Below are 26,892 nucleotides of genomic sequence, written 5' to 3'. Positions count from 1 at the left end.
TTATTGTGTGGGCCCGGGTCAAAATTGGGCATTACAGGTGTTATTAAGGTTGGGGTTGCCATTATTACCCCTGACCATGAGGATTTGCTCGGTGCTTAAGATTACCATGAAATAATTAGGTATACGCATGGGGTTCCAGAGGATAATTGTTGAAAGGGATGCGAAAGTTTTAGATCTCTCCCATATCGCCTTGAAATCGTTATTTGATCACATTTCTGTCTCAAATGCTATACGCCAAGGATATAGTTTAGCTACTTTGGGTAGTAAACAGACTATTTCTTAATAACATTCTTCATTATATATATCTCATTATTTCATCACAAAGTTACTGCAATGATACTTATACACAAACTTACTAAATGTTGCACAAAGAATTGATATCAGCATGAATCTTGTAATAGCTGCAACAACAGAGTTACTAAACCCAAAATATCCGACTCCCATATCACCTTCCAAAGCATCTCAAGACCGATGAGGCAATTGTAGAAGATATAAATTTCAAGCCAGAAGATCCTCCTGGGAAGTAAGATATTGCATAGTATGATAGTGAAACGACCTAAATCAGATTGAAGAGGAGACATCAGTTTCTACTAACTGTGTTCCAAAACTTTCATGCAGAATTTAGTAGTACAACATGCAGCTAACAATTACTTTTCGTAACATAACATATCATACTACTTTCACATCTTTGAAAAAAAAATTATGATGGCAAAACACTAGATCTTGGAAGATCACTAACAAAATGGTGTTTGTACAAGGCATTGTATGAATAACATAATTTACTTGAAAATAGGGCATTCAATTTGTTAGTGAAACAGCTAGCACATAAAGAATGCATTTGACAATTTTATAAACCAGCCAACAATCAGCTGTCAGACCAGTAATTTATGCATAACAGCACTTTAGGCTCTTTATAGATATAGAAGAACTCTACTCAAAACTGCATTGGCTGCCATCCCAGTACCCCCATTTCCCTAATAAACCAAAGAAATTATAGATGATATGGTGGTAATACCTGTAACAAGGAGAACAGCACGGAAAGAACATAACTGTGAAGCCACATGGAAACATAAATGGTTCCCACCATACTGCCAACAAAACCCAATGTAAAAGGCAGCCTCTGAAAATACAAAATACGTAAGGAGATTGTAAGAAGGAAATAAATAAAAAATTACTTCGAATTCAGGGGTGATCTTTAAATGGCAAGTTTCAAGTGGTAAAACTAAAATATGATTACACATAAAAGAAGTGAACAAATATACCTCTCTGGAGGACATATGCACAAGTTGATATCTAGGACCTTTCAAAGCAAAGAATGAACCAACAATTAATGCACAACCTATTGTAAAGCAGATCCCAAACTTCTGAGGCACCAACACGATCACTGGAAGGAACATGGTGAATGCGATGAAGATGAAGAACACTCCAGAAGCAAGGAGCACACCAAAGTACATTAAGGATTTAGCAGAAGGTACATTCCTGCTTGCAGACTGAAAACTGCCAGGTAAGCCTCTGACTCCTTTTGAGACCCTGAAGAGGTAAATCAGCATCATCATTGAAATATATGATATAATAATTACGAAGAAAATAGTGACAAAAGCTCAAATAAATAAAAAAATAACCCAGACTTTCTCATAATAAGGCTTTGGCCTCTTATGCTCTACGGAAACCAGAATTTGATTATGATAATCATATAATCAAGGTAACCCTTAATATTATTCACATAAGCTGTATCAAGGCAAGCACACATATTATCCTTTCCTCACATTCACAAGAAATCTATTGAACCCACATGATCATACTACTAATCCTCATAAAATACATAAAATCATAACTAATTATCAGCAGCACCACAGGTAGAATGGACAGGGAGAAACTTTGAAAACTACGGATGCAAGGAGAGCAGATAGCCAGAATAAATGGGGCCAATGACTAAACTGTAGTAGAGCTAATGGTAGTGACATGAAAAACCTATCTACTTTGCTTGGAAAGCTCACTCAGTGAATCATAACAAGTACTTGCAAATGAGGCAACCTAGATTGAAACATCCATGAACGTTTGTTTTGATACATTTGCAATTACAGCCTAACAATATCTTAAATATGAAACTTGTCAATGCCATGCTCTGTAACCACACTACAAGGAAAGAACTGCAAACATACGGAAGTTAAAGAATCCAAACATTGCTACCTTAAGGAATGACAACTTATCAACATTGATCCACCTAAACCATGCACAATGGCATGCTCCAAAAGCTGTCATCTTTGCCTCTCTTTAGATCATTATTGCTCTGTATCAACCATCCAATAAACCAAAAATGATTGCAAAGCCAAATTTTTCTAATATTTTGGAGAATAACGAAGTTGAGAGGTTCGTTTATTACATCTAACAAATCTTACCCTCCTTTCACAAAGTCGAAACCTGACTAGTGGTCGTGTAAATATGTCAAGCTACACTCAATTCGTTCACTATCAAACATTTCCTGGTTATTGAATTTGGGATCAAGCTCCTTGCTTGAAAAAATAACATATTTGAGCCAAATTGAGCAAAAATTAAGCTTGGCGCTAAACCTTCTCAGGGTGGCTTGATTGCACTCCTAAACCTGACACCTCCAACAAGAGAGTCTGAAATTCAATCCTTGCTTATATGACCTGAATAAATTGCATTTAAGCCTCCCCCCCCCCCTCCGTCCTTTTTTAAAGGGTAGAATTTATCTGATTAAATAAACCCACATCCAAACTAGTTGCCAAAGAAAACAAGATAAACTCGAACAACAAACAGTTGTTTATCAAAAATCAAATAGAAAGGCCACAAGAAATACGTACACGTTAAAGGTGCCACTGACTTTATCACCGGTGGTACGCATGGCGGATTCGATATCGAAGCCAATAGCGGAAGCATCAGGGTCTTGGGAAGAGGCGTAAGCGTTCCAATCAGCCAGCAAAGACGCCGATTTCTGTTTATCGAGACCGCCGCTGCTGGGTCCGCCTAGGAACCAAGATTGAGCCGTCTTCTTCATTTTGTTTTCGCCTTCGGGCTACAGAAACTAAAGCTTGGAAATCGTTGGGTTTAGATTAGATTAGATCCATGGCGTTTTTGAGATCTTGGCAGAGGCTTTCGCGCCAGCTTTTGTCGTTAATATTATTACCACACATGTACCGACGGTTTATTTTTACTCTCCCACTTTGGAGGGATTAGGGGCTGTTTAGAAGTAGAGGTAAAATTAATTGCAAATTTAATTACTGTTTACTACTTTAGTAATTTTTATATAATTAATATTTTTATCAATTCAAGTCAAATATATTATTCTCTATTCAATTATATCTTTAACTATTCGTTTTATATATAAAAAATTTAACCATTAAATATATATTAATTAATTTTTTTACTTGACGAGATATGAATTGTATATATCAATTAAACTATATTAAATTTATTTTATAATTTTATATAAATTTACTTTTATGATTAATATTATAACTAAATTTAAAATTTTTATTTTTATTTTATTTGATAAAATATTGTCTTAAATTATTATTATATAATTTCCTAGATTAAACATAGATGAAAATGTGTTTATGTAATCTATTAAATTTTATTTATAAAACTGATTTATAGTCAATATTTTTAAATATTAATATAAAATCCATATAATAAATCATAATTAAAATAAAATTATTATTATAATAATATTATAAATATATTACATCATTACTTGCAATGGATTACAATTAGAATAAAAATTTATTTATAATAAAATCAATTTTTATTTATTATTCAAAAATATTTTATTTTAAAAATTAAATTGTGAAATAAATTCGAGAATTAAAATTGGTTTCAAAATCTATTAAAATAAAAATTTTACCGTATTCAATACAATCATACACAATTAATAAAACTATCTTTATTAAAAGGAAGAAAGTAGAATATATATTTTGCTCCTTTTAAAATGGTATAATAACCATGCATACGTGTTGATAATAATACTTAAAAGTTTTAAAACATTTTAATTCTAATCACAATAAAACTACGAAAAACTTATGCATTGCATAGATTGATTGTGTGTATTTATTAAAAATACGTTATATTTCTTTGTTAAATTTTTGTACAAATTTCTCACCATTTCATAAATAAAATGATTTTGAAAAGTGGGAAAAAAAGAACTTCTAATGAGAAGTTTATATTTAAAAAAAAGTAACTTATTTCATAAATATTTGATAAATAGATTTGTCCATTACTTGAGTCGAAGCCTAAATTAAAAAAATTTCTAGGTCCAGGCTTAGCCTCGACCCAACTTAACGCATTCAAGTAACTCATATCGCTAATTTAAAAAGTGGTAAATCTCAAAAATATGCATAAACTTTGGTCTAATGTGTAATTTTATACATGAATTTTGATTTTATGTAATTATATATATGATATTTGATTTGATTCAATTCTTGTAAATTATTAACAAAATTATTGATATAACATCATTTTATGTTTATATATTGCATACATAAATAATTATATTTATCCAATATAAAAATAAATTGATGCATTTATTTCTTTAAATGTATATGATTAAATCAAAATTAAAGTTTCAAGTATACATTTGAACCACAATTAGACTTTCATGTGTATAATTGCACCAATTTAAAGTCCGTGTATACAATTGCACTTTAAACTAAAATTCATATATAATTTTGAGATTTATCCCATAATTATTTATATAACATCATTTTATGCTTATATATTACATACACAAGTAGTTATATTTATTTAATATAAAAATAAATTGATATATTTATTTCTTTTCTTTTATTTATTTATCAAGATATCTACCGAAGCGAGCCAAGTACCTAATCCTATGTATTCTGTAGGCCCATTAAGGGGTTGGTGTTGGCCACGAGTTTTAGATGTGTATGATTGAATCAAATTTAAAATTTCATATATACATTTGAATTACAATCATGGTTTTATATGTATAACTCCACCAAATCAAAGGTAATGTATTAAAATGCATAAAAATATTGAAATATTTTAATTTATAGTAATATTTATATTTTTACAATTAAATTTTAAATAAAAATATTTAAAATTTTATTTAATTTAGGCCCAAGGAAAAAATTTTACTCAAGTCCGCTTGATGAAAAAAGTTTATTTAATATTGTAATCCATTATTTTAGTTGAAAATAGTTTTATCTATAATTAGCTGAAATATTTAAATTTATTCAAATTTATTGAAGTTAATTTTAAAATTTGTCTTAAAATTTTTAGCATATTTTAATTTAAAATTATATTACTGTAAAAATTCTAATTTAAGTAAAAAAGGGCTAAAAATCAAGTAAATTTTAAACATTTTTAATTTATTAACAATATCTTAAGCTTCTAAATATGTTTCTAAATTATTAAATACATTTTAACACTATTTTTATTTTAAAATTATTATTTAAAGAATTTTAATTAACTATTTAAAATTTTATTTTATTTTTATTTTAATATTTATAACTTTTCAAGTTATATTTTTAAGAAATTAAATTTTGTTTACTTTAATAGACGTGAGGTTGACGTTATAAAAATGTTTTTGATTTTTATAGTGTATTTTTGAATAAGTAGAAAAAAAATTTAATTTTAAATTCAAAATATAATATTTAAAATATTAAAATTAAATATCAAAATTATCCTTAAAATGTAAAATTAAATAAGAAACACAAATGCGCCACTTGTAGTTATTAGAAAATATACGTTAAAATTTTTCCCAATGTTTACATAACTTAAGTAAAAAGATAATAAATTAGGTAATATGGGAAATTAAAATGCTGAGATTAAATTCGATAGGATGTTTTGGAAAACCTTAAAAAAATGTTACTATAATAAAATATATTTTTAAAATATTAATAAAATTTATTTAAAAATAAACACCACATAAAACTACCTTGAGACTTTTTTTTTTTAACAAAAGTTGGAAATCTTTATTGAAGCAATACGACAACGTTTTACAAATGGAAATAAAAAATAAAAAATCCAAATAAAATACAAACCCTTGAACTTAAAAAGAAAACATCAAAAGAAAAGCAAGATTTCAACCGCATTTTAGCTTTCCTCGTCTAAAAACCATAATACAAAGAAATTGAAAAGCTCCCAAAGTTACCTCTGTCCACATCCATTGCTAGTTGCAGACGGTGGCAGAAGTATTCGGTAGTAAACAAGCCGATGGTAAGTACCCCGACCGTTGAGATCCATTCCAATCTTCCGTCTCCCGCCACAATCACCCTCAGGCCTGACCCATCCACCACATCACCTCCCTGGACACTTTTTGTCGTTCGTCTTCTACAAGAAGAAAAAGATTGGGGTCCCCTTCGCTGGCTAGCATCTTGTCAAAAGGAAGACCCATGCACATCCAACCGTTGTTTGAGTTGCCCCTCGTGCAAACTGACATTTTCACATTGATACGTACAAAGCTCTCTTGATACCACATGTCTCCCATGAAAAATGAATGATGAGAAACCCTGACTCCGACAAGATCCACCACCATCTATTCACCCCCAATCTGCCCTCATTCCTCTCTAAGCCTATAGCATCCAGTTCATATCCACTCCTCGATCTAGTGGCAACATCTTTGACGATTTGAAGTCCACTCGACCCACCACGACGCTTAACGGCAAGGCTTTTCCTGCAATCCATCCCCTCTTGTCGTTTGCCATTGCCTCTCATCTCCCTACCCCTTGCCCGATTTCCTCCTCCCCCTCGTCGGAATTGATATGCCACTCGTCAACTTCCCCACCTTCTACAGATAGCGCTGCCAAAACCGCCACCATAACCACTCAACAAATCGTCAAACCGCAACTTTACCCTCTTTCTTCCAGACGCTTGGAAAACCAAAAAAACAAAACAGAAGCTCAAACTACCGTGCTATAGAAGTAGACATAACCATGCCATAAAAGCAGACAAAATCGTTGTAAGAAAACTCTAATGGAGAAACGTTTCTTCCATGGATGAAAAGTTCATGAAACCCTAAAAACATAAATGGAAAGAACAAATTCTTCGTTTGAAAACGCATAAAGGAACTATAAACAAAACCGAATGGACTTCTCCACTATTTTCGAATCCGAATTACTTTGAGTGTGGAATCAAACAACACGAACCAAGTGCATAGAATGAAAATTTTTATTAACTTTCAGTGGGAACATTAATTCTCTCTATAACTACAAACTATGCGTTTTTTTTTCCAGAAAATAAAATTTATTCTGTAAAATAAATTTCCACTATATTCTAACAAAGTAACAACGCTCAATAATGTATATTAATAGATCAACACATAGTTCTTATATAGAGAGAAACGGTACAAGAATTTATTGCCCTAGATAATAATATTTTATCTACTTAATAATATTTTAATAAAAATATTTTAATAGAAAATAGAAGTTCTTCTCTAACTAGAATATATAGGGGCAGCAACATGCCCTAGAGATTACTAGGGTTTGTTGCCCCTTGCATTTACCGGGTCTATTTGGGCCTTTCATGTATTGAGTATAATTATGTGTTGTTCGAACTTTTATCCAACCCAATAACTATTTTCTATTTCCTAAAATATTATTTATTTAATTTAATTAATTAAATTAACTAACTTAATTTTCCAATCAAAACTTTATCATATTAAAATCTATGAGGAAATATATTTAATTTCCATATTCAACAAATCCACAATGACTAATTAATTTAATTCTTACTTGAACTTCAAATATTTAATTAAATAATAATTCAAATAAATGAAATTAATTTCTAAGCCATCTTTTGTACTTAGTGAGAATATACATTCCCTACGAAAAGTGATACATGCGATCTATTTATCTTACTTCATCGTTTTCATTCATTTCATATTATTGGTTCTACATGCAATTCATTTTTGGTTATCTCGAGCTAATGGAAGGACCAATTGGACATATATAATTAGAGCTCAAATAATATGTAATTAAGTTTCAGCTTTTCACCTATTAATTACAATATTATTTAATCATGGAGTCATTCCACTAAAATACCATGATTAAACTCTCTCTTGTTGTATACCATTACAAAAGGCACTCATTAAGTGATTGGCCAATGACATTATCATAAGTGTGTTACTATCATATGATATCCTTAATCTCTTTAGGATAAATTCATTCTCACAATATGATTCTATCTTATCTCACGGTAACTGTGACATCTTCCTTCTTGAAATGTTAATTACTAACAAATAGTAATTAAATCATTTATCTTCAAGAAAAATGACATGTAGTCATTTTAATTTTCATCTATCATGTAATGCCGATGAGAGGATATTATTTACCCTTAATTAGACTATGAATTCCACTATTGTGAAAATGATGGTACATCATGCAAAAGTCGTATTCCCAATGTACTAGCTTTTGGTTCCTTATTTATTTGAACTCAGGCTTTCATTTACGTCAAAATATACGAGTCACACATACATAGTCCATCATCCACGAAGGAGATCTAAACAGGTTTTATGGTCAATTACATTTTGTTTTTCTTCTTTTGCTGCCCTAGATTAGTTCATGTGTCTATATGGGGACACCTTGTCATTGACTTAAAGTAACAAAACTCTCATGCGCTAAGGCTGAAGATTGATGAAATTTAAGATCCCTTTGATATAGTATTCAATTAGTTTAACAGTAAATGAAATAGACTTGATAGGATTTGCTTTTTGTGCAAACCTCTTTAATATTAAACGTGCCTATCCATAGATTGATTCATTTTGCAGCCAAAGCCAAGCTATCATTCAATTAGAGAGCTCTATGGGAGAAACAAAACAAAAAACTTAAAGAATGCAATATTTCAACACAAATCCTCATGAGCATATACCCAAATGTTACTCTAAGAATTTGCTCTGCTCTGTCCTCATAAGTCAGACTTTAAAACATATGTCAAATTATAATTGAATTGTTTAACATAATGCATCCCACTCCATGATTTCTTCACCTATGTCTAGAGGAATGCCAAAGGAAAAACAACCAAGTGGATGCCATAATGATTATTTTCATGTTTAGAAGAACAATTTTCATCACTAGCAGGTCCAATCCTTTTCTATTCAGGGATGAAGAAGAGAGAGCAATGGCAATAATAAGACTTGTTATTCGATAATCACATCAATAAAAACTATATTTGCTTCATTTTTTTTAAGAATTATGTTCATCATTGTTGAAACTTAAATATAATGGTTGGACCATTTCCTATATGCTTAAGCTTTTAGGACTATCATCACCTTATTTAACATGGTATTAGACCCAAGGCGTGATCTATTCTTCCTGCCTAACCCCATGTGGGGTCAACCACCCCTTGTGAGGTTGTCCACGTATAAGCCCTTGTTGAGAAACACATAAAGGGGAGTGTTATTTGGTATTATATCACATCTAATAAATCTCGGGTTTCTTGTGACCTTATATCCAAGTTGAGCCCCTCACTTATTGGCAATTGGTTTTAGGTTGGATGCTTAACAATCACACAAGAAACTTTCATTTTTCTTTTATTTCTTCAATTCAAGAGCAGGAGAGGACCATGGTCATATTAATACTTGCCTTTGGAAATCATATTTTTAAATGACAACAGAAACAGCAATAAAACTACTCAAATAATAGGGCACTTTACCTTACTTTAAGGCCCTAGATTTAAATTATACTTAAAAGATAAAAGATATTAGCATAAACCATGCACATGGTGACAAATGGAAATAATTTAGCATAAAAGAAGAAAGCTTCTTTGCATATTCATCTATGCTAGTTGATCAAATGGAAATAATTTAGCATGTCAGGGGACTTAACATTCTTTAGGGCCTAAGATGAAACTTAAATGATATATGACTATGCATGCCAGGACTTTTAACATTCTTTCTCCTTTATGTTACTAAAACCTTGTCCCTCAGAGAATTTTGCTCTTTTGATCAGGTGACAGAAAGCAAATTAGATATGTCCCAGCCTTTAGAAAACAATTCTAACTCAATTTCAAATAATGGAATGCACTAATTTCTCGTCCCACAGTTGTTTTCCTCTTTCTTATTATTTAACTAATGAAAACAACAAGCAATAGAGTTTTATTCAGCCAAAAAATTATTGTCTTCAACTGAAATTATATCATTCAATTTTCAAAGAATCCAAAGTAGGGTCTGATTTTTTCTGGTAGAAATTATGTCTATGCAAGCAAATATTTTTATGACCAAAACATTAAAACCATCGGATACTCTGTGTTAAACAAGCAACTTCTTTTGTGTTTTGCAATGTTATTTACAATACAAAACTATCGTACATTCTTATACTTGATATGATAAAGGCAAACCCAGTTCAGTCTATCACAAATCAAACACTTAAAAACCAACCAAAATAAGAAATTCACAACAGTATCATACTGTACCAAAATCAGTAGCAGCACAATGAAAGCAGCCATAATCCAAGGCAAAGACAGACAAAGAAATGAAAAGTTCAAGATTCATACCTCAAAATCAGTCTTCAATGAAGCAGTGGATTTTAAAAACCACAATAAATGATAGGGAAAAAATGAAAAAAGAGACCGAGAGAGATCAAAAACCACAAAAAATGACAGGGAAAAAATGAAAAAAGAGACCGAGAGAGAGAATCGGTAAAGAAATGGGAGGAGAAATCGACGAGGACAGAAAAAGGAGAGGGTGGAGGTCGATTTGGGAGGGAGGGTAAAACAGAGACTGATTTGGGAAGACGGACGTAATAGGGCTAATTGTCGATTTGGGAAGGGAATAGAAAAACAGAGAATTTGGGGAATAGGTCGGTAATGTAATAGGCGCGTAATACCGATTACAACGAACCAAACGCCAGATAGGTCGGTAATGTAATAGGCGCGTAATCGGGGCGTAATGGAATACCTATTACACTAAACCAAACACGCTGGTATTGTTTGTTGGTTTTTCAATTAAATTGAAATTTTCCTTCCCTGTTGCTATTCTGTTGCTCTTCTCATTTGCACAATATTGCCCAATCACCCCCACCTTCTTTTCCTTTATTTTTTTAATTAAAATTTGTTAAAAACCTCCTCTAATTATGGTCAATTTCATGAGTAGCTAAAATTTCCATCTACCTTTAGACCGGTAAATAATTTGGTAAAGAGTCAACTTGTGCTTAAAAATCTTCAATTCGATATTTGTGGTTTCTTTAGTTTAGGCATAGATATTGTCTGTCTCATAAAGTTGTATTGGCACCAAGTCAAAAAGAGCTTGTTGATTCAATATTAATAGGCTTATAGTAGGAAGTACCAAATTGATTGTATGTCGTATTCCGTCTACCGAATAACACATTGGCATGTCCAATTAAGTAGTTGGTTGGATTCGTAAAGGGAAATAGCAATCAAATCTAAGTTATTCACATGGTTGAGGTTGTTGGTTCGAGTTGGGCCCATTTAGCTCGCAAGGCTACCGGAGAGTTAAATCATGGATGCATGTTTTGTAATTATACGCTTGGTAAGTGTTAGTTATTGGGCATTACAACAATTAATTTATACATGGAAGGATTGGTGATTTGAGGCGCACTCGATCACTATAACTGAGTTATCGGTTGAAGGAGAAGACTTGCTATCAAGGATTGATTCCAAATCGAAGCAAAAATTGAGCCTGAAGTTAGAATTTCATATTATCGGTTTATTTAATTTAATTTCATTTTTGCCTGTTTTCACTATTATTTCGATTTCAATTATTTTTATTGTTTTGACCTTTATTTTTGCGTAAACTGTCACATGTTGTCAGCACAACAACTGCCCAAACGTGCAACCTGGTTGGATTGAACACCAATTTAGATATTGCAGTCTCTGTGGGATCGAAACTACTCTTTATACAACTATTTATTTACTATTTAAGCGTAGGAATATTATTTTTGGTGAGTTCGACACCCATTATCTAGTGTTATATTTCTAATGGTACTTATAGAATATAAAAAAATTATTGATAAATAATACAATAGCATTTTATTAGGATAATGGAATATTTTCCTCTACTTTACTAAATCTTTCGATGTGGTACCTGTATTTTTTAAATGTCCAATGTGCCCCATTCACTTTTATTTCGTCTTTTAATATGGTACTTGGGTCTAACAATATTAAATTATGACATGTCAAGACACATGGACCACTCTTATGATGGCACATGTCAAAAAAAATACATTAAATCAAGTTAAGGGACTTTAAAACAATTTTACCCTTTTTTAAAGACAAAAAAAACTTCATTAATAACGTGAATTTCTTTTTGATATTCAAAATTCTTCTCTTTATATTTTCATTTATCTTTATCATCTTAAAGCTAATGTATTAATGATAAACCTTTAATGTTCTTTTCTTTTTGTTTTGTCCTCTATCTTTTTACATTAAAAAAAATCAAATATAGACGAGTGAAGCCAGGTTTGTGTTTACTTTTCTTAAATTAGTTTAAGTTTGGGCAAAATTGTAAACTCATATTTCGGGCAGGGTCAGGCTTCAACTTAAAATTTTGGTTTAGATACCTTACATGAGCTCAATCCAAACTCATATCATAAACACCTCTAGTTGGAAAAGAAAAAAAGGTCAAATTGTTTAATTTTTCTCCTTTTTTTTGCATAAAAGTGACATGTAATATGATAAGAGTGATCCATGTGTCTTGACATGTCAGGCCTTAACACCGTAAGCTCAGGTATCGGATCAGAAGACGGAATAAAAATGCAGAGGGTACATTGAACATTTAGAAGCTATAAGTGCTATATTGAAAGATTTGGTAAAGTACAGAGCCAAATAGGTCATTACCCGTTTTCTGAAAGTACCATTATCCTTTTTTTTAGTTATAGAAGAATTGGGAATATAGAAAATTACAGTGAAGACGTGTGTGGGCATCCTAAAGAAAAATAGTAGAGTGACAAGTGTCAACAATTGAGAGACATAAGGGCAGTTTGGACATTGGGGATTTAAAAAAGAAAGAGAAAAGGCAAAAAGCGAAGCACTTTTGTAGTGTTTGTGGGGTTTGAATCTCACGTGTCTTTCCCTTTTCTGATGCATCAATCAAATTGTCTCATTACGTACAAAAATGCCTTTATGCCTCCTTATCTCAACAAATAGTTATCTTACACCTATGCTATTATTTAAATTAAAAATATTATCTAATTATGAAAACTATGTATTTAAAATATCATATAATAAATAATAAAACGTAAAATTTGAAGCTATTTTTAAAAATTTAGTCAATAATTATTATTAGTATAATGATAAAACTTTGTTTGTAAATCAATTAAACATGCATGAGTTAATTCTAGGTCCGTCATTGACATTTTTGAGACCGTAAACAAAACAATAAATTTAATCTCTTTTAAAAAAAATTATAAAATGTAAAACAATAAAAGCTGAAAAATTTTGGGAGCCCTAAGAGATGAAGCATTTATGGTGAAAAATCTAAAAATAATATTTCTTACATTAAAAGCTGAAAAAATAATTTTTTTCGAGCCTTTTCAGCCCTGGGAATTGGGCTACTGCACTCTCAAATAACCTTCAAGGTTGGGCCTGTTCAATCCTTAGATATGTTAATTTTAATTTTATTTTAAAATTATATAAAAAGTATAGAAAGAAAAAAAAATTCAAAATAATAATAACAGTCATATAAAAGGGTATAATAATTATTTCCTAATCCAGTTGATACCTAGTTAACACGTAATATTAACCCAATTAGAGATTTTATTAATAATATAGATTTCGACTCTAAATGTTTATTATTTTTTATAAATTAATTTAATAATATTTTTATTATGAAATTTGAACTTAGAATATCATAATATTTAAAACTTCAAGTTGATTTTTTCAAGTAAAACCTCATGATTTTGTTGAGTGCTTTTCTCTCTCCCTTGGAAAGTATTATTTATCTATTTATATGATATGAGTACTGTTCATTGATTCGACGTGCTAGATAGATTCCATGCATATCAACATGTATGCTACCCTAGACTTAACACGTGTTTATGTAGTTTCATAGATGACTTCGCAGGAGAACATAGGTACCTAATCTGTAAGGTTAATATGCAATCTCGATGGAAACCGGCCCTTTCGACCCGAACTCATTCAAGCCTTGGGCCGGTGATAACAAGTATCATAATAGATTTATTTATTTTTTTATAAGTATATCTTTTATATAAAATTTTCTGATATAAAATATTATACACATTAATCAATATTTATTACATCGAGTAATGAATAAATTGATATCTTTTAAATAAAATAAATAATTTAAAAATATATATTGTACTTAAAATTATAAACTAAGAAACCGAATGGAAAGTGAACCGAACCGAAGGTAACCTAGGTAGAATCAAAGTAGCACTTTTCTACAATAATTATCTTAAAAGCAGATTTGTCAACTACACAAGTGGCGTAATTAAGAATAAAAATATATTATACACACTATTTGAAACATATAAATTGCATTTATTTACACAAGCGTAAAGTTAAATAATTTCAATAATTTAATTAAAATGAAAAAATCCAATTTTGATGTATATTTTTCAATTGTTTCTGAGCAAATATTATATATGGGTTTTGTTCTTAAATTTATCTCGGGTTTTGTGTTTCATTATACGGTTTTGTTTAGATTTATTTGACTCTATAATTTCATAAAAAATCATTTTAGTTTTCATTTAATTTGTCAATTTTTTATCCTTGAACTTGCATTATTTATCAAATCACCCCAAAATAGATAGAAAAGTTAACGTTTGTTAACTTTTTTGACATGGCATCTACGTCCATCTTAGCAATTAATTAATTTTTTGAAAATAAAAATATTAAAATATATATATTTTATAATTTTATACTTTTAAAATTTTTAATACTTTTTAGTTGTTTATATTTAAAATGATTAATTGCTAATAAGCTAGTAAAGTTAACAAATGTTAAGTTTTCTATCTATTTTGGGTGATTTGAGAGACAAAAATTAAATGAAAAGCTAAAATATTTTTTATATAAAATTAAAATGTCAAATAAATCATTATAACTATTCTATTTTCCGGTTTATGCTTTATACTAAATTAATTCTATTTATATATGTAACAAAAAATATTCCAACATATTTTTCTTGTGATTTTACTATACTTAATTATACTCTTAAAAAAATATAGTATTAGAATGAGGAAATTAAAGTAGAGACTAAATCCATAACTTATTAATAGTAGAAGGACTAATAGTAAAATTTAACCAAGTTAAATGTTAAAAACATTTTAAAAATATTACTTTTCCTCTCAAGTACGGCCTTTTCAGAAAAGGGACCAAGAAAAAGGACAGGGCCCAACTCTGCTTTACTCCCTATTTTGCCCTTATTATTATTATTTTAAAATATATTTTTAATTTTTGGTTTTTTGCATTATCGGAATGTCCATCACATTTCCCATATAACACTCACCAGTTCCCTATTACTTTGCATAAACTAAAAACAGAGGCAAAAAAACAGAGCAATAAGAACAGTTCAAAAGAAGAAAAAAATAAAAAAAAGGAGAGAAATCTGACGGTAAAATTTCTTATTCTCTTCTGCTTTAGCTGTGAAAATTTTGGTTTTCCTTTCTGGATCTTTTCTTGATCCTTCACCTAATTTTGATTTTATTCCTGGGTTTTAGATTTACTTTTTTTTTCTTTTATTATTTTTAAAAATGTTGCTACTGTTTCTGGGTCTCTTCCTCTGTTTCATTTGGCTTCATCTGTTTGTGTAGTTTTGATTATCTGGATTTCAGTTTGGTAAATCTTTTTCTCTATTTCCCTTCATTTAATCATTTTATTTACGCATTTTGAAATGGAATTAATTTTGCTTAAAATTCTGTTATTGAAATTTTACTCCCCTGCTTCTTCATTTTTCAATTAAAATAAAATAAGCTATTTTTCTCTTTATTTTATCTTCTTATTCTATTTTGACTGTTTCAGTCATTATTGATGTGATGAGCTTTTTCCTTTTCTCTTCATATTCTATGTGAGTGTCTCTATGTGTTCTTATTTTAGTTTCTCGTTTACTTTTTAGGTGCTTAACGTATGAAGAAAATAGAGTCTACCCTTAGACATTGCTGATCCTATGAATCTTCCATGATTACAGTGTTTTTAGAATTTGACCTGTTACTTTTATCATTATTGTATGAAAAAAATTGAAGTAAATTAAGATAGAAATTCTAGATTTATTATTGTTTAGCTTGTTCTTACATCAAACATGAACTGAATTATCTTGTAAACAATGGGCAGCTATTGAAGAGGCAGAAGAAATAGCTGAATTGGGGATCATCTGAGAAGCTACCTGCCCTGGTCGATATATGGCTTGATTAGAATTCTGTGAAGAGAATTTTTTTTTTTTAACTAGGAATAGTGTGATTGGAAAGATGGGTTACATTTGTGATTTCTGTGGGGATCAACTGTCGATGGTATATTGTCGATCTGATGCTGCCTGTTTATGTTTGTCATGTGATCGAAATGTTCATTCTGCTAATGCACTTTCGAGACGCCATTCAAGAACACTGTTGTGTGAAAGATGCAATTCTCAACCTGCTTTTGTTAGATGTGCAGAAGAAAGAGTTTCCCTCTGTCAGAACTGTGATTGGATAGGTCATGGTGCCTCAACCTCGAATTCAACACATAAGAGGCAAACTATTAATTGTTACTCTGGTTGCCCATCATCTTCGGAACTTTCTTCCATGTGGTCATTTTTCCCGCAGTCCCCTCCAGCAGGTGAATCGAGTTGTGAGCAAGAATTAGGTCTAATGTGCATCACAGAAAACATAGAGAGGACTTCCTGGGGCGCTATAGAAAATACCATAAATCAGAATAGTGCTGGTGTTGCTGAAGTTAATCATGACTCCAATACCGATAAGGGAATCGGCTGGGGTGGGACTTCTTCAATTCCTGATCTCAGATCTATGCCTCGAGTTCTGGATCAGCCGCCTGGACCAACAGGTGCATCATTACCCAAGGTAATTGATTAACTTGGAATATTTTATCTTTAAAGAATATAGATAAATTGTTCTTGAGGAAATTTTAGGCCCTTGCTATCTCAGTTACCATGGGAAAATACTAAAGAATTATGGTAAGCATCTCGAGAAAAGTGGGTATGAATTTGCAAACATATTCTGCAATCTGTACTTAATGCTGGAAAGCATACACTGGCTGTTCTGTGGTAACTGCTCTTTCTGGCCATAATACCAGCTTGAGTTTAAAGTAACAACTTTCTTTCACAGGGAGAATTTCCATTCCTTGTTTATCTTGATTACTTCTTATGATGGAAATCTTCAGAATATCTTTTTACTTGAAATTATATTGGATTTTCATGTAAATGTAAACGATGTCCTTATTTAGTAAACCTATCGTATACCGTGAACTTGTATTCCACTTTACTTGTGGGGATAATATGTTTCTTGGCCCATCTACATTTTTGAAGTTTTAGAACTGAGAGGGACTAGGGTAGTGTAAAAGTTATGGATACATGGGACAGAGACTGTTGGTTCAGTTTTTTCATTTTAATCATAGTAGAATAGCCTTCCATTGTTGGTAATTCCATAGAATTTTAGCATTAGACGGTCCATGGTCATTGTTGACATATTTGTGAAAGTTTCATCATGGAAAACTTTCTGCTGATTTCCTTTAGTTATTAGTGGAGATAATATGTTCTCTTTTGGGAATGTTTGCTGATTTTATACTTTACTAATTTGCTGTTATTTTGCCCTCAAACAAAGTGTCCTGGAATATGTGAAGATGCTCTGTATGATGACTTCAACATGGATGAAGTTGATTTGAACCTTGAAAATTATGAAGAGCTCTTTGGTGTAACTCTCAATCATTCAGAAGAACTGCTAGGGAATGGTGGAATTGATAGCTTATTTGGGACGAAGGACATGGCTGCTGCTGATTCCAACTGCCAGGGTGCATTGGCTGCTGAGGTTCTCTCCTCTTTTTTGATCTTGCTTTTTTGGTATCTGTACTATCTTTTTTCTGATGATAGTATTTTCATTTTCTAGATGTTATCCTTTTTCTTTTCCGGTGTTTTTAAATTCTGTAGCATATTTAAGCTATTAGTTATTTGCTTAATGTGCAAAAGGAAGCATTGTTTGCCAAAATGAAAATAGGGAAAAATTTTTGACAGTTGTGAGAATCTCTAAGTTGATGAATGGATTTTAAGTTCTAGTTTCTGTAAAGTACAAGTTTATTGGGTTGTAAGTTCTAGTTCTTGGTCAAGTACAAGTTCAGTATAATTTTGATTGTTCTTATGCTAGATTTTCCATTCTGTTACTCAAAAACAAACCATTGATTTTGTCAACTATGAAATAGCATCAATTAACCTTGATTTTCAGACATGACTAGTGTAGCAAAATGAAGTTTACTGTCCATCCATTTTGTGGGTCTTTGTTGTCTTTATCTTTGGACAACGACCAAAAGAAAATATCCCTCAGTTACTTGGGACAGTACTCAGTAGTACATTGATGTTCAGAGATAACCAATGTACCTAATGGAAGTTTACTGCCCTTCCACATGGGGAAAATATCCCTATCTTGACGTATTGGTTGTGAGCCGTTATCAGTGATGAGATTAAGGAGTAAGTATACAAATATGTTGTAGTTATATTTCTGTGTCTTGTATTATGCATGTGTCATTAATAGTTTGCTTATTGAAGTTGGCACTTCAATGTTTGTTTTTATCTCCCTTGTGAGTTATACTGTAAAGAATCATTTCATAATTCCTATATTCTTGTCCCGGGATCATCTGTTGGACTTGGAAAATATAATTCCGATAAAGTTTGTACTTAGAAAATATCCTTATGGTTTGGAACTATATTCTTGTCCAGGGATCATCTGTTGGACTGATCAATGCAATCCAGCCAGATTGCAGCAATGCAGCATCTGCTGATTCCATGATGAGCAGCAAAACCGATTCAATTCTGTGTTTTACAGCAAGGCAAGCCCATTCAAGCGTATCATTTTCTGGCCTTACTGGAGAGAGTAGTGCAGGAGATTACCAAGATTGTGGGTCTTCGTCAATGCTTCTCATGGGAGAACCTTCTTGGTGTCCTCCATGTGCTGAGAGCTCTTTTCAATCAGCAACTCGAAGCAATGCGGTCATGCGTTACAAGGAAAAGAAGAAGACACGGAAGTAAGTATATGCTAATAACCCGAATAAAATGTTCATATGTTTTATTTAGACCTCTTTTTAGAACAGAATTCACATGCCCCCGAATGAAAATATATCATGTCTATATCATTTTAACATTTGTGTTCTTGCAGCTCAGTATCATAATCCATAAACTGTGTATTTTAGTCAATCCTGCCATTGAAGGAGTTCTTTTCACTTTGCTTCTCTAGTAAGGAAACATGGACTTGCGTCGTGTGCCTGCATCTGTGTATATTTATCAACAATCAATTGGAAAGTCGCTAAACGTTTTATTTTACTGCTGGTCTTTGTTTTCACCTAATTTTTCTAAAAATAAATAAATAAATCATTGTTCCATTCTACATGTTGAAGGAATTTATGTATTTAACTTTGTCCTTGTTTCATGATAGGTTTGATAAGCAAGTGAGATATGCCTCTCGCAAGGCAACAGCTGATGTGAGAAAGCGCGTAAAGGGACGCTTTGTCAAAGCCGGTGATGCCTATGATTATGATCCATTGAACCATACCAGAAGCTGCTGAGAGTACAGTTTTCTTAACCATGTTTAAAACAATGCAAAGGAAAGAAAAACAAGATGTTAATTAGAAAGAAATGGTTTTCCTTACCTAAAAATAAAGATTGATGCTTAGTACTCTTTCTTTCAACTAGTTAAAGATTAAATGACAAGCTGTATGGTTTGATCACAGGACTCCAGGTTTCTATCAGAAGTTGGATGCAAAAACCTGAAAAAAAATTGCCATGAATAAATCGCAGTGGCATGGTCCCCCGTATAAAGATCGATGGATCACATGACATCTGGTGGCAAGATCTTCCCAGATTGTCTTTGCTGTCAAACCAAGCTGTGGGTTTCCAGCACCTGCGATAAAACGTACAAGCAAGCTCACCTCAGTTCTTTTTAGTACAAAATGAGAATGCTAATTGATCCTCCCAAGTCTTATTTTATGTTCCAGTGTTGGTTTATGCTAACAAGTTTTAACCTTAAGCTGTTCTCTGCGCTTCTATAAAAGCAGCGGCGGCTGCTGCCGCCATGACATGCTAACTTAAAATGTCCAATCACAGCTGAATTTCATGCAGCTGTAATTTTGTTCTTCTTGCTTCCTATTCATAAATGCATAGCTTAGATCCTTTGAATGTACAGTATAGGATTTAACTGTTTTGCACTTAGGATGAAATCTTGTTACCTGTACAAAGTAGAAAAAAAGCAAAAATTCGTTACATTCTTTTGTTTCCCCTAACTGAATGCGAACAGAGATTATTTTTATATTTTATATATGTATGTTTTAAAATATTCACTTTACAATGTTACCAATGCTGCTGCAATTTGACGGGGAGAATATGGGTTAGTTTAATATTGAATCTGAAAAATTTTTCGAGTTAACGAGTCTTATTTTAATATTCTAACTTGATTTAAATATTTTTGAATAAAGTTAAATTTAAAAATTAAACATGTCAAAATATTATCTTGTTACAATATAATTAATTTCATGTAAGAGGATGTAAATTTCTTAAAAAAAGCATACTTTAGCACGATAAACTTAAATTTATAATTTACTTGTCTAAGTCCTCAAAATTAGTCTTTAAATTTTTTTAATTTTAAACATTTTTATATATTTTTAGATTATTGAAAATTTTTAAGTTTAAAATTATATATAATTTTGGAACTTTAATAGATATTTTGCATTTTGAGAAACACTTTATTGAAAAGCTAATTTGCTCATTTTCAAAATTAGTAGAGAGACCAAAAATATTTATATCAATCTATTATTTGAGTTATTCGGATTATTCAAATAATTCAAATTATAAAATTCAACTAAACTCAAAACTTAGAAAATTAAATTACATATTCAAATTGACTCAAATAACTCAATTTAATTAATTCAAATTAAATTTTGCTCACCCTCGGCAGCGATGTTATAGTTCTTGCTTCCTTCGATTCTACCAAGGATTTCATCAGATTCTACCAATGCCATGTAGCATTAATTATGAATTTTTCTATGTACTTCCGTGTTAAGTTATATATATATATATATATATATATATATATATATATATATATATATATATATATATATATATATAGCATTGAAATATGGCAACGCCTGCTGGGATTTCGAATATTTGATGAGCTTTCAGCTGAGTGCTATCTACAGATATACACATCAAAGCGAAAAGGGGAGATGGTTTGAAATTTGAAGTTCAAAGGTAGTCTTAAATCTCATACAGCGGACAAGCCTGACTTGCAGACAAAATCATAGGAATGGAGAATGGAGTATCCAAACACATCATCAGCCAAAATAGAACCATTTGCCTCTGACTTTAACTCATTTATAATGTTAGATGATAAATAGACCATTATATCTATGACCGAACTATAAGAGATAACCTTTAAGCTTCTTAAATTCGGATGAAATTAATCATCATCTGACCCACTATCTTCAGACATCCTTCCAGCATCATCAGCTATGCCTGCTTCCTGTGAATCACACACAACTTTGTCAGTCTCTCTGCTTATGGTTAAATACACATGTGCATCTAATGTCTGTTTCTGTGAAAGAACGAGGGGTACATGACTAGTCAACATTCAAGAGAATTGAATATTCTTACAGCTGTTTTATCCCAGTTCTTCAACTTAGGATTTGTTAGCATGTAATTATCACGCAATGGTGCCCAAGCAGGTTCTTCCTCGTTCCTAGGATCAGAAGATGTATTACCCTGCATGTCATAAAACTCGTAATAAACATTTTGAGCAAAAGTTAGCTCAGACAAGATAATAAACATATTTTTTTATGCAGTTAGCTTAGACAAGATAATAAACATACACTAAGTTTTAGTAGATCACCAACAATCTCCAAAAGTGCTTGCCAAAAAGAGAGGAGGATAAATGGAATGGTATAGGAGAATGCAATAAAACCTGTAAAATAGTTAAGAGGTAACCAACCTTACTGGAAGAGTCGCGTGATGTCTTGCCTAGTTCTGAAAAGAAGGCTTCCTTCCTTCGCCTCCTTATCACTAGCAGGGTGCACAAAATACAAAATCAGATGGCGGCAACGGGAGGAGGATTTACATTAAATATGTAGAGAAAATGTTTGGTCAAAAATTCATTCACGAGGAATCTCTATAAGTAATAGAGATGACAATAATGAAAACGACCTAGATAAAATTTCAGTCTCATGAGTATTGGGTTTCAAAAGCATAACATATTTGAAAATTTGAATCAATCATGACAAGGTCCATTCATCTTTGTAACTTTATGCCATGCATAGCACTGGAAAGGCAAATATAAGAGAAAGATGTGTGTTTACTCTTCACTCTAGAACTAATGATTATGCTATTGGCTTCAAAGCTGAAAGCACAGAGTATTCACCATTTGATGAGAAAAAAAGTGGAAATACTGTGCATACATAGATACATATACATATTTACAACGGGCTTGCAGCCCTAGTGAGGTAAATCACTGCGTACATACGAATGAGATGATCATATTGTTATAACCTTGCAAATTTCCAGTGATGTATTAAACTTATATAGCCATAGAGATTATCAGCATACCTTTTGCATCTTTAGACCTTGAAGGGTCCAGTCCTTTCTGAGCCTTTTGTGCTTTGTTCACCTACATGATATATGAAAGAACAAAGTTCACACCCAACTTGGTCGTAATAAAAATCAACCTAATATCTATCAAGACAAAATCAAATCCTAATATGTTTATGGTAAAAAAGAAATTGGGTAAGGCTTCCCTAAAACAACTTACAGCATTGAATAACTTCACCACTGAAATCCCAACAAAACATAAACAACAAAACTTAATTAGTATGAGAAAGAAATTGCAATGAACTAAACATCATATATACATTTGAAGAAAAATATATATTACCTCCTTTTGTAGCAATACCAATGAGAAACTTTTCATGTGAATCCAAGTAATTAGCAGGCTTGAAATGCCCCTTCTCTGCAACCTGTAACATTAATAACACATGAATAAAATGGCATAAACAGCAAAAGTCATGGTAAAAACCTTAAGTATAATTATTATAGGAAAAATACCAAATGTTTTTCTTTTTTAGCCTCTCCCTTAACTTTCCTTTCAGCTTCCTCCTCAGCTAACTTCTTTGCCACAAGCTGCTTATGCCCTGATAATACTGGACCCTATGAGAAAATTTCAGAAAAAAATCAGTCTTTGGGGGGGAAAACAATTTTTTTATTTATTTATAGTAAAATGAGAAACACCCAAGTAGATAAAACTAGCTTTACCAATGAATCATCAGCAACATTCCTCTTTATAATGTTCTTAAATGCCAACCTGAAAGCTCTAACACCGTCAGTAAACTTCATAACCCCAGGTTGAATTTCAACTTCTTCTGAACCATCATTTTCTTCAGAAGAATTATCATCGCCGCGGCCGATCCGGGTATCACCGAGGGCTTCCTCCCCCTCCTCACGCTCCTCCTCGTCATCGTCGGAATTATATTGACGGGCACGTTTTTCAAACAGATTCCTCATTTTCTTACTTAATCTAAGCTTTTTCCCTTTGCCCTCTAACATCTTAAGCTTCTTATTCTTAGGCTTCTTACCTTTCTTTTTACCCATATTTCTTTTCCTTTTCCCAACTGCAGTGCTGCCTTCCTCCATCATCATCTTCTTCCTTTCCACACAAAATACCCAAACAAAAGGAAGAGAGATTTGCAATCAAAACCCTTACTAAACCCTAGTTAGACAGAGAACAAAAGCGGAGAAGACGAGGTTTTTTTCAATGTGCTCTTGTATGGGTTCTTTTCTCTCCTTTGGTTTAGGGGTCTATTAACCATTTTTCATGGTTTCTGCTTTTCTTTGCTTTGGGTTTATTCACCATTTTATGGGCCTTTTTCATTTGCAGCTATTTTATGGGCTTTTCCTTAACCTCATTTTTTTGTAAGCTTTTTAATTTTAGAATTAAAGAATTACTATATATTCTTTTTATTTTCAAAATTATTTTATTTTTATAATATATTTCAAATAAGACATGGTATCTTGCTAATTTCGTTTAGGCATAATGACTTATTTCGCCATTCAACTTTACAAAAAAAGTCATTTTAGCATTCATTTAATTTTTCGTCTCTTTTAGTCTTTAAACTTGCATTGTTTGTCAAATCTCTTCAAAATGAATAGAAAAATTAACATTTGTTAACTTTGCTAACGTGATATACACGGATGCCACATCAACAACTAATCATTTATTTTTATTTGAAAAAAATTAAAAATTATTAAATAATATAAAACTTATTTTTTATAGTAAAAAATTTAATTAATTGCTAACATAACATATACATGGACTGCTACATGGATGCCACGACAATAAAGTTAACGAATATTAACTCTTCCATCTATTTTGAGGTGATTTGATAAACAATACAAATTCAAAAACTAAAATGGGTGAAAAATAAAATAAGGAGTTAAAGATAATTGCTTTTTGTAAAGATAGAGGACCAAATAAATTATTATGTCTTTCATTTTTGACTCGAGACTAAGGTTTTCTATATGGTGATAGTTTTGAAAGTGTTAATCATTTAAAATCTAGCGAAATTTTTGAGGTTTTTATTTTATTTTTTAAAATTTAAAATTACATTTGATAAATAAAAATTTGTTTTAATAATGAAAACATGAGAAATAAAACATTTTTTACATTTATATTAATTGAATCAGGATACCAAATTTAATATTTGGAAAGTTGTTAAAAGAATATTTTTGTATTTATATAGGTTTGATCCGTTCTTTTAAAGTTAAAACCCTTAAGCTTAATATATCATTTGGTATTTGAATTTGACACTTTTTTAATATAGTATTTATGTTATTTTTTGGTCCAATTTTGTACTTGTATTTGACAAAGTTATATATTTTGACACTCAAGGTGGTGGTGTTAGTTTTTATTCTTTGATTCGACTTTTAGGGTTGAAAGTTAATTGTTAATATTATTAGGTTTGAATTCTTCGTGATTTTGTTAATAGAATAAATTTAACATTGATTGTGGATTTTTTAGTTTTACGTTTAATTTATCAAAATAATCCGACGAATGTGATTTAATTCAGGTTTTAGAATTGATTTGATAAAAGTTAATTATTAATAGTATTAGCTAATTATGAATTTTCATTAACTCGACTCTAAAACCTAGATTAAACACTAAAAAGTTAACACAGTCATTTTTAGTATCAAAATATATAATTTTGTCAAATACAAGTACGAGATTGAATCAAAATGAATCCAGATATCAAATTATGTATTAGCCAAATCCCTTACTTTCATAATTTTGCTTTTATAAAAACATTTTAGAAAACAAAATGAAAATGAAAATAGTCTCTGGAGGCTTAGATTGTTAATTCAATTTTATGTTAATTCGTGTTCATATGATTTTTAGTTGTATTGACTTATAAAATAATCGAATTTAAAATATATTGAATTATGACACATATGAAATATATAATTTAATGAATAATAATTTTAACAAATAAAATAATTTTAAAATAATTTTTAAAAATATTATGTGACTAATTAAAAGGCTGAAATACTTTTATTATATATACTAATAATTTAAAATGATTTTAAAGTTATATTTAGTGAATTTAATTCAAACCCAGTAAAAAATTATATAAGTCTAATTAAAACTAAAATTATGATACGCTCATTATACAAATAAAGAAATATATAAAATAAATTTCAAGTTGTGACCTACTAGTTGACTATTCATCTATCTAAAGAATAACCTAAGTTCAAATCATTGTTGTATCAAAATAAATATAAAATTTAATTAGACTTTGGTTCAAATGATAAAATTAATATTTTGGAGGCCTTATTTTAGATTCAACTCCCACTTTCTAAATTTATTCTTTTACCCATAATCTCTCTCCACTTTTAAATTGGAGGAAAAATGCGCTTAACCGACAAATAAATAATATTTGTTATTTAAAAAACTATATTCAATTAATTCATGCACTTAATCAATAATTTAATAATAATACAAACATAGATATGACTAAATACCAAATAAATATATTTTTGAATCTTGTCAGATCAATAAATATAATCTAATTTTTTTTAACCATTGAAATGAAATTTAATAAACTCTTGAGAATGAGGCTTTGGTACTATTGGAAAATGGTTAAATATAAAATTACTACGCAAACTTGTCCACTTCTTTCAGATTTGTATTTATGATTTTTTGTCCCAAATTGGTACCCAAATTTTTTTTTTCTTCACTCAACCCAAGTTTCTTCTTCTTGTTTGGCAGTGACAGAATTACTCCACACTAGACGAGGACCTTTTTCTTTGGAATGTTGTAATAAAGTCGTATTCCCATGGACGTGAGGTGCAAAAAGCTTTTATCATTCTTTGTTTGATGCTTGAGAATGGGATTCCTTTTGATAAATTCTCACTGTCTTTGGTGTTTAGAGCCTGCTCTCGATTGGGTTCATGGTTTGCCGAGAAAGTTGAATTTTGGGTTTGATTTTTTTTTTTTGCAAAATTGTTTGATTTCTTATTATTTATGTTGTTGGTTTATTGGATATGCACATCAATTATTTGATTTAACAAGGGAGTTGTTTGACGTTATGCCACTAGAGGATAAGAATTTGATAACTTGGAACTCTTAGTGGTTACACGCAATTGAAAGATGGGATGAGTTTGGCTTTGGGACTCTTTGAGAAAATGCTTAATAGAGATTTGATTTCTTGGAATTCAATAATTAGTAGGTTTGTAAAGTGTGGGAACATAGAAGATGCCCAGATTTTGTTCTA

General features: G+C 30.9%; 3 protein-coding genes across 4 annotated transcripts; 1 reads left to right on the top strand and 2 right to left on the bottom strand.

The window, feature by feature from the left end:
* Positions 1-275: 275 nt before the first annotated feature.
* Positions 276-3,146, bottom strand: LOC105799485 (protein transport protein SFT2). The gene is made up of 4 exons (XM_012630081.2): positions 2,826-3,146; positions 1,263-1,530; positions 1,016-1,120; positions 276-556 (listed from the first exon to the last, which is right to left on the bottom strand). The coding sequence occupies exons 1-4, from the start codon at positions 3,017-3,019 to the stop codon at positions 446-448; spliced, it is 678 nt and encodes a 225-aa protein (XP_012485535.1). The 5' UTR covers positions 3,020-3,146; the 3' UTR covers positions 276-445.
* A 12,231-nt stretch (positions 3,147-15,377) lies between these two features.
* LOC105799496 (zinc finger protein CONSTANS-LIKE 9) lies at positions 15,378-20,415 on the top strand. Of its 2 annotated transcripts, XM_012630090.2 has the most exons (6): positions 15,378-15,505; positions 16,222-16,943; positions 17,703-17,906; positions 18,809-19,113; positions 19,521-19,652; positions 19,816-20,415. In XM_012630090.2, exons 2-5 carry the CDS (start codon positions 16,356-16,358, stop codon positions 19,648-19,650), a joined length of 1,227 nt encoding a protein of 408 aa, XP_012485544.1. In that variant the 5' UTR covers positions 15,378-15,505; positions 16,222-16,355; the 3' UTR covers positions 19,651-19,652; positions 19,816-20,415. The 2 variants fall into 2 exon arrangements, with proteins under 2 accessions (XP_012485544.1, XP_012485577.1); XM_012630123.2 differs by having other exon boundaries at positions 19,245-20,415.
* Positions 20,416-21,282: 867 nt separating this feature from the next.
* Positions 21,283-23,931, bottom strand: LOC105799523 (uncharacterized). The gene is made up of 8 exons (XM_012630135.2): positions 23,381-23,931; positions 23,174-23,275; positions 23,004-23,085; positions 22,881-22,900; positions 22,679-22,739; positions 22,068-22,138; positions 21,734-21,841; positions 21,283-21,602 (listed from the first exon to the last, which is right to left on the bottom strand). Exons 1-8 carry the CDS (start codon positions 23,762-23,764, stop codon positions 21,540-21,542), a joined length of 891 nt encoding a protein of 296 aa, XP_012485589.1. The 5' UTR covers positions 23,765-23,931; the 3' UTR covers positions 21,283-21,539.
* Between the last annotated feature and the right edge of the window lie 2,961 nt (positions 23,932-26,892).

The sequence above is a fragment of the Gossypium raimondii genome, chromosome 7, assembly GCF_025698545.1.
Source record: "Gossypium raimondii isolate GPD5lz chromosome 7, ASM2569854v1, whole genome shotgun sequence".
Classification (NCBI taxonomy): domain Eukaryota; kingdom Viridiplantae; phylum Streptophyta; class Magnoliopsida; order Malvales; family Malvaceae; genus Gossypium; species Gossypium raimondii.
The sequence above is the reverse complement of the archived record's forward strand: the minus strand, read 5'-3'. Positions and strand labels throughout refer to the sequence as shown.

Coding starts and splice junctions, on each gene's coding strand:
- LOC105799485 (XM_012630081.2), bottom strand. CDS start 3,019: ATGAAGAAGACGGCTCAATCTTGGTTCCTAGGCGGACCCAGCAGCGGC. Junction 1,531..2,825: donor GTCAGTGGCACCTTTAACGT/GTACGTATTTCT, acceptor TTACCTCTTCAG/GGTCTCAAAAGGAGTCAGAG. Junction 1,121..1,262: donor TGCATATGTCCTCCAGAGAG/GTATATTTGTTC, acceptor TTGTATTTTCAG/AGGCTGCCTTTTACATTGGG.
- LOC105799496 (XM_012630090.2), top strand. CDS start 16,356: ATGGGTTACATTTGTGATTTCTGTGGGGATCAACTGTCGATGGTATAT. Junction 17,907..18,808: donor AGGGTGCATTGGCTGCTGAG/GTTCTCTCCTCT, acceptor ATTCTTGTCCAG/GGATCATCTGTTGGACTGAT. Junction 19,114..19,520: donor GAAAAGAAGAAGACACGGAA/GTAAGTATATGC, acceptor GTTTCATGATAG/GTTTGATAAGCAAGTGAGAT.
- LOC105799523 (XM_012630135.2), bottom strand. CDS start 23,764: ATGATGATGGAGGAAGGCAGCACTGCAGTTGGGAAAAGGAAAAGAAAT. Junction 23,276..23,380: donor ATGTTGCTGATGATTCATTG/GTAAAGCTAGTT, acceptor ATTTTCTCATAG/GGTCCAGTATTATCAGGGCA. Junction 22,139..22,678: donor AAGGTCTAAAGATGCAAAAG/GTATGCTGATAA, acceptor GCACCCTGCTAG/TGATAAGGAGGCGAAGGAAG.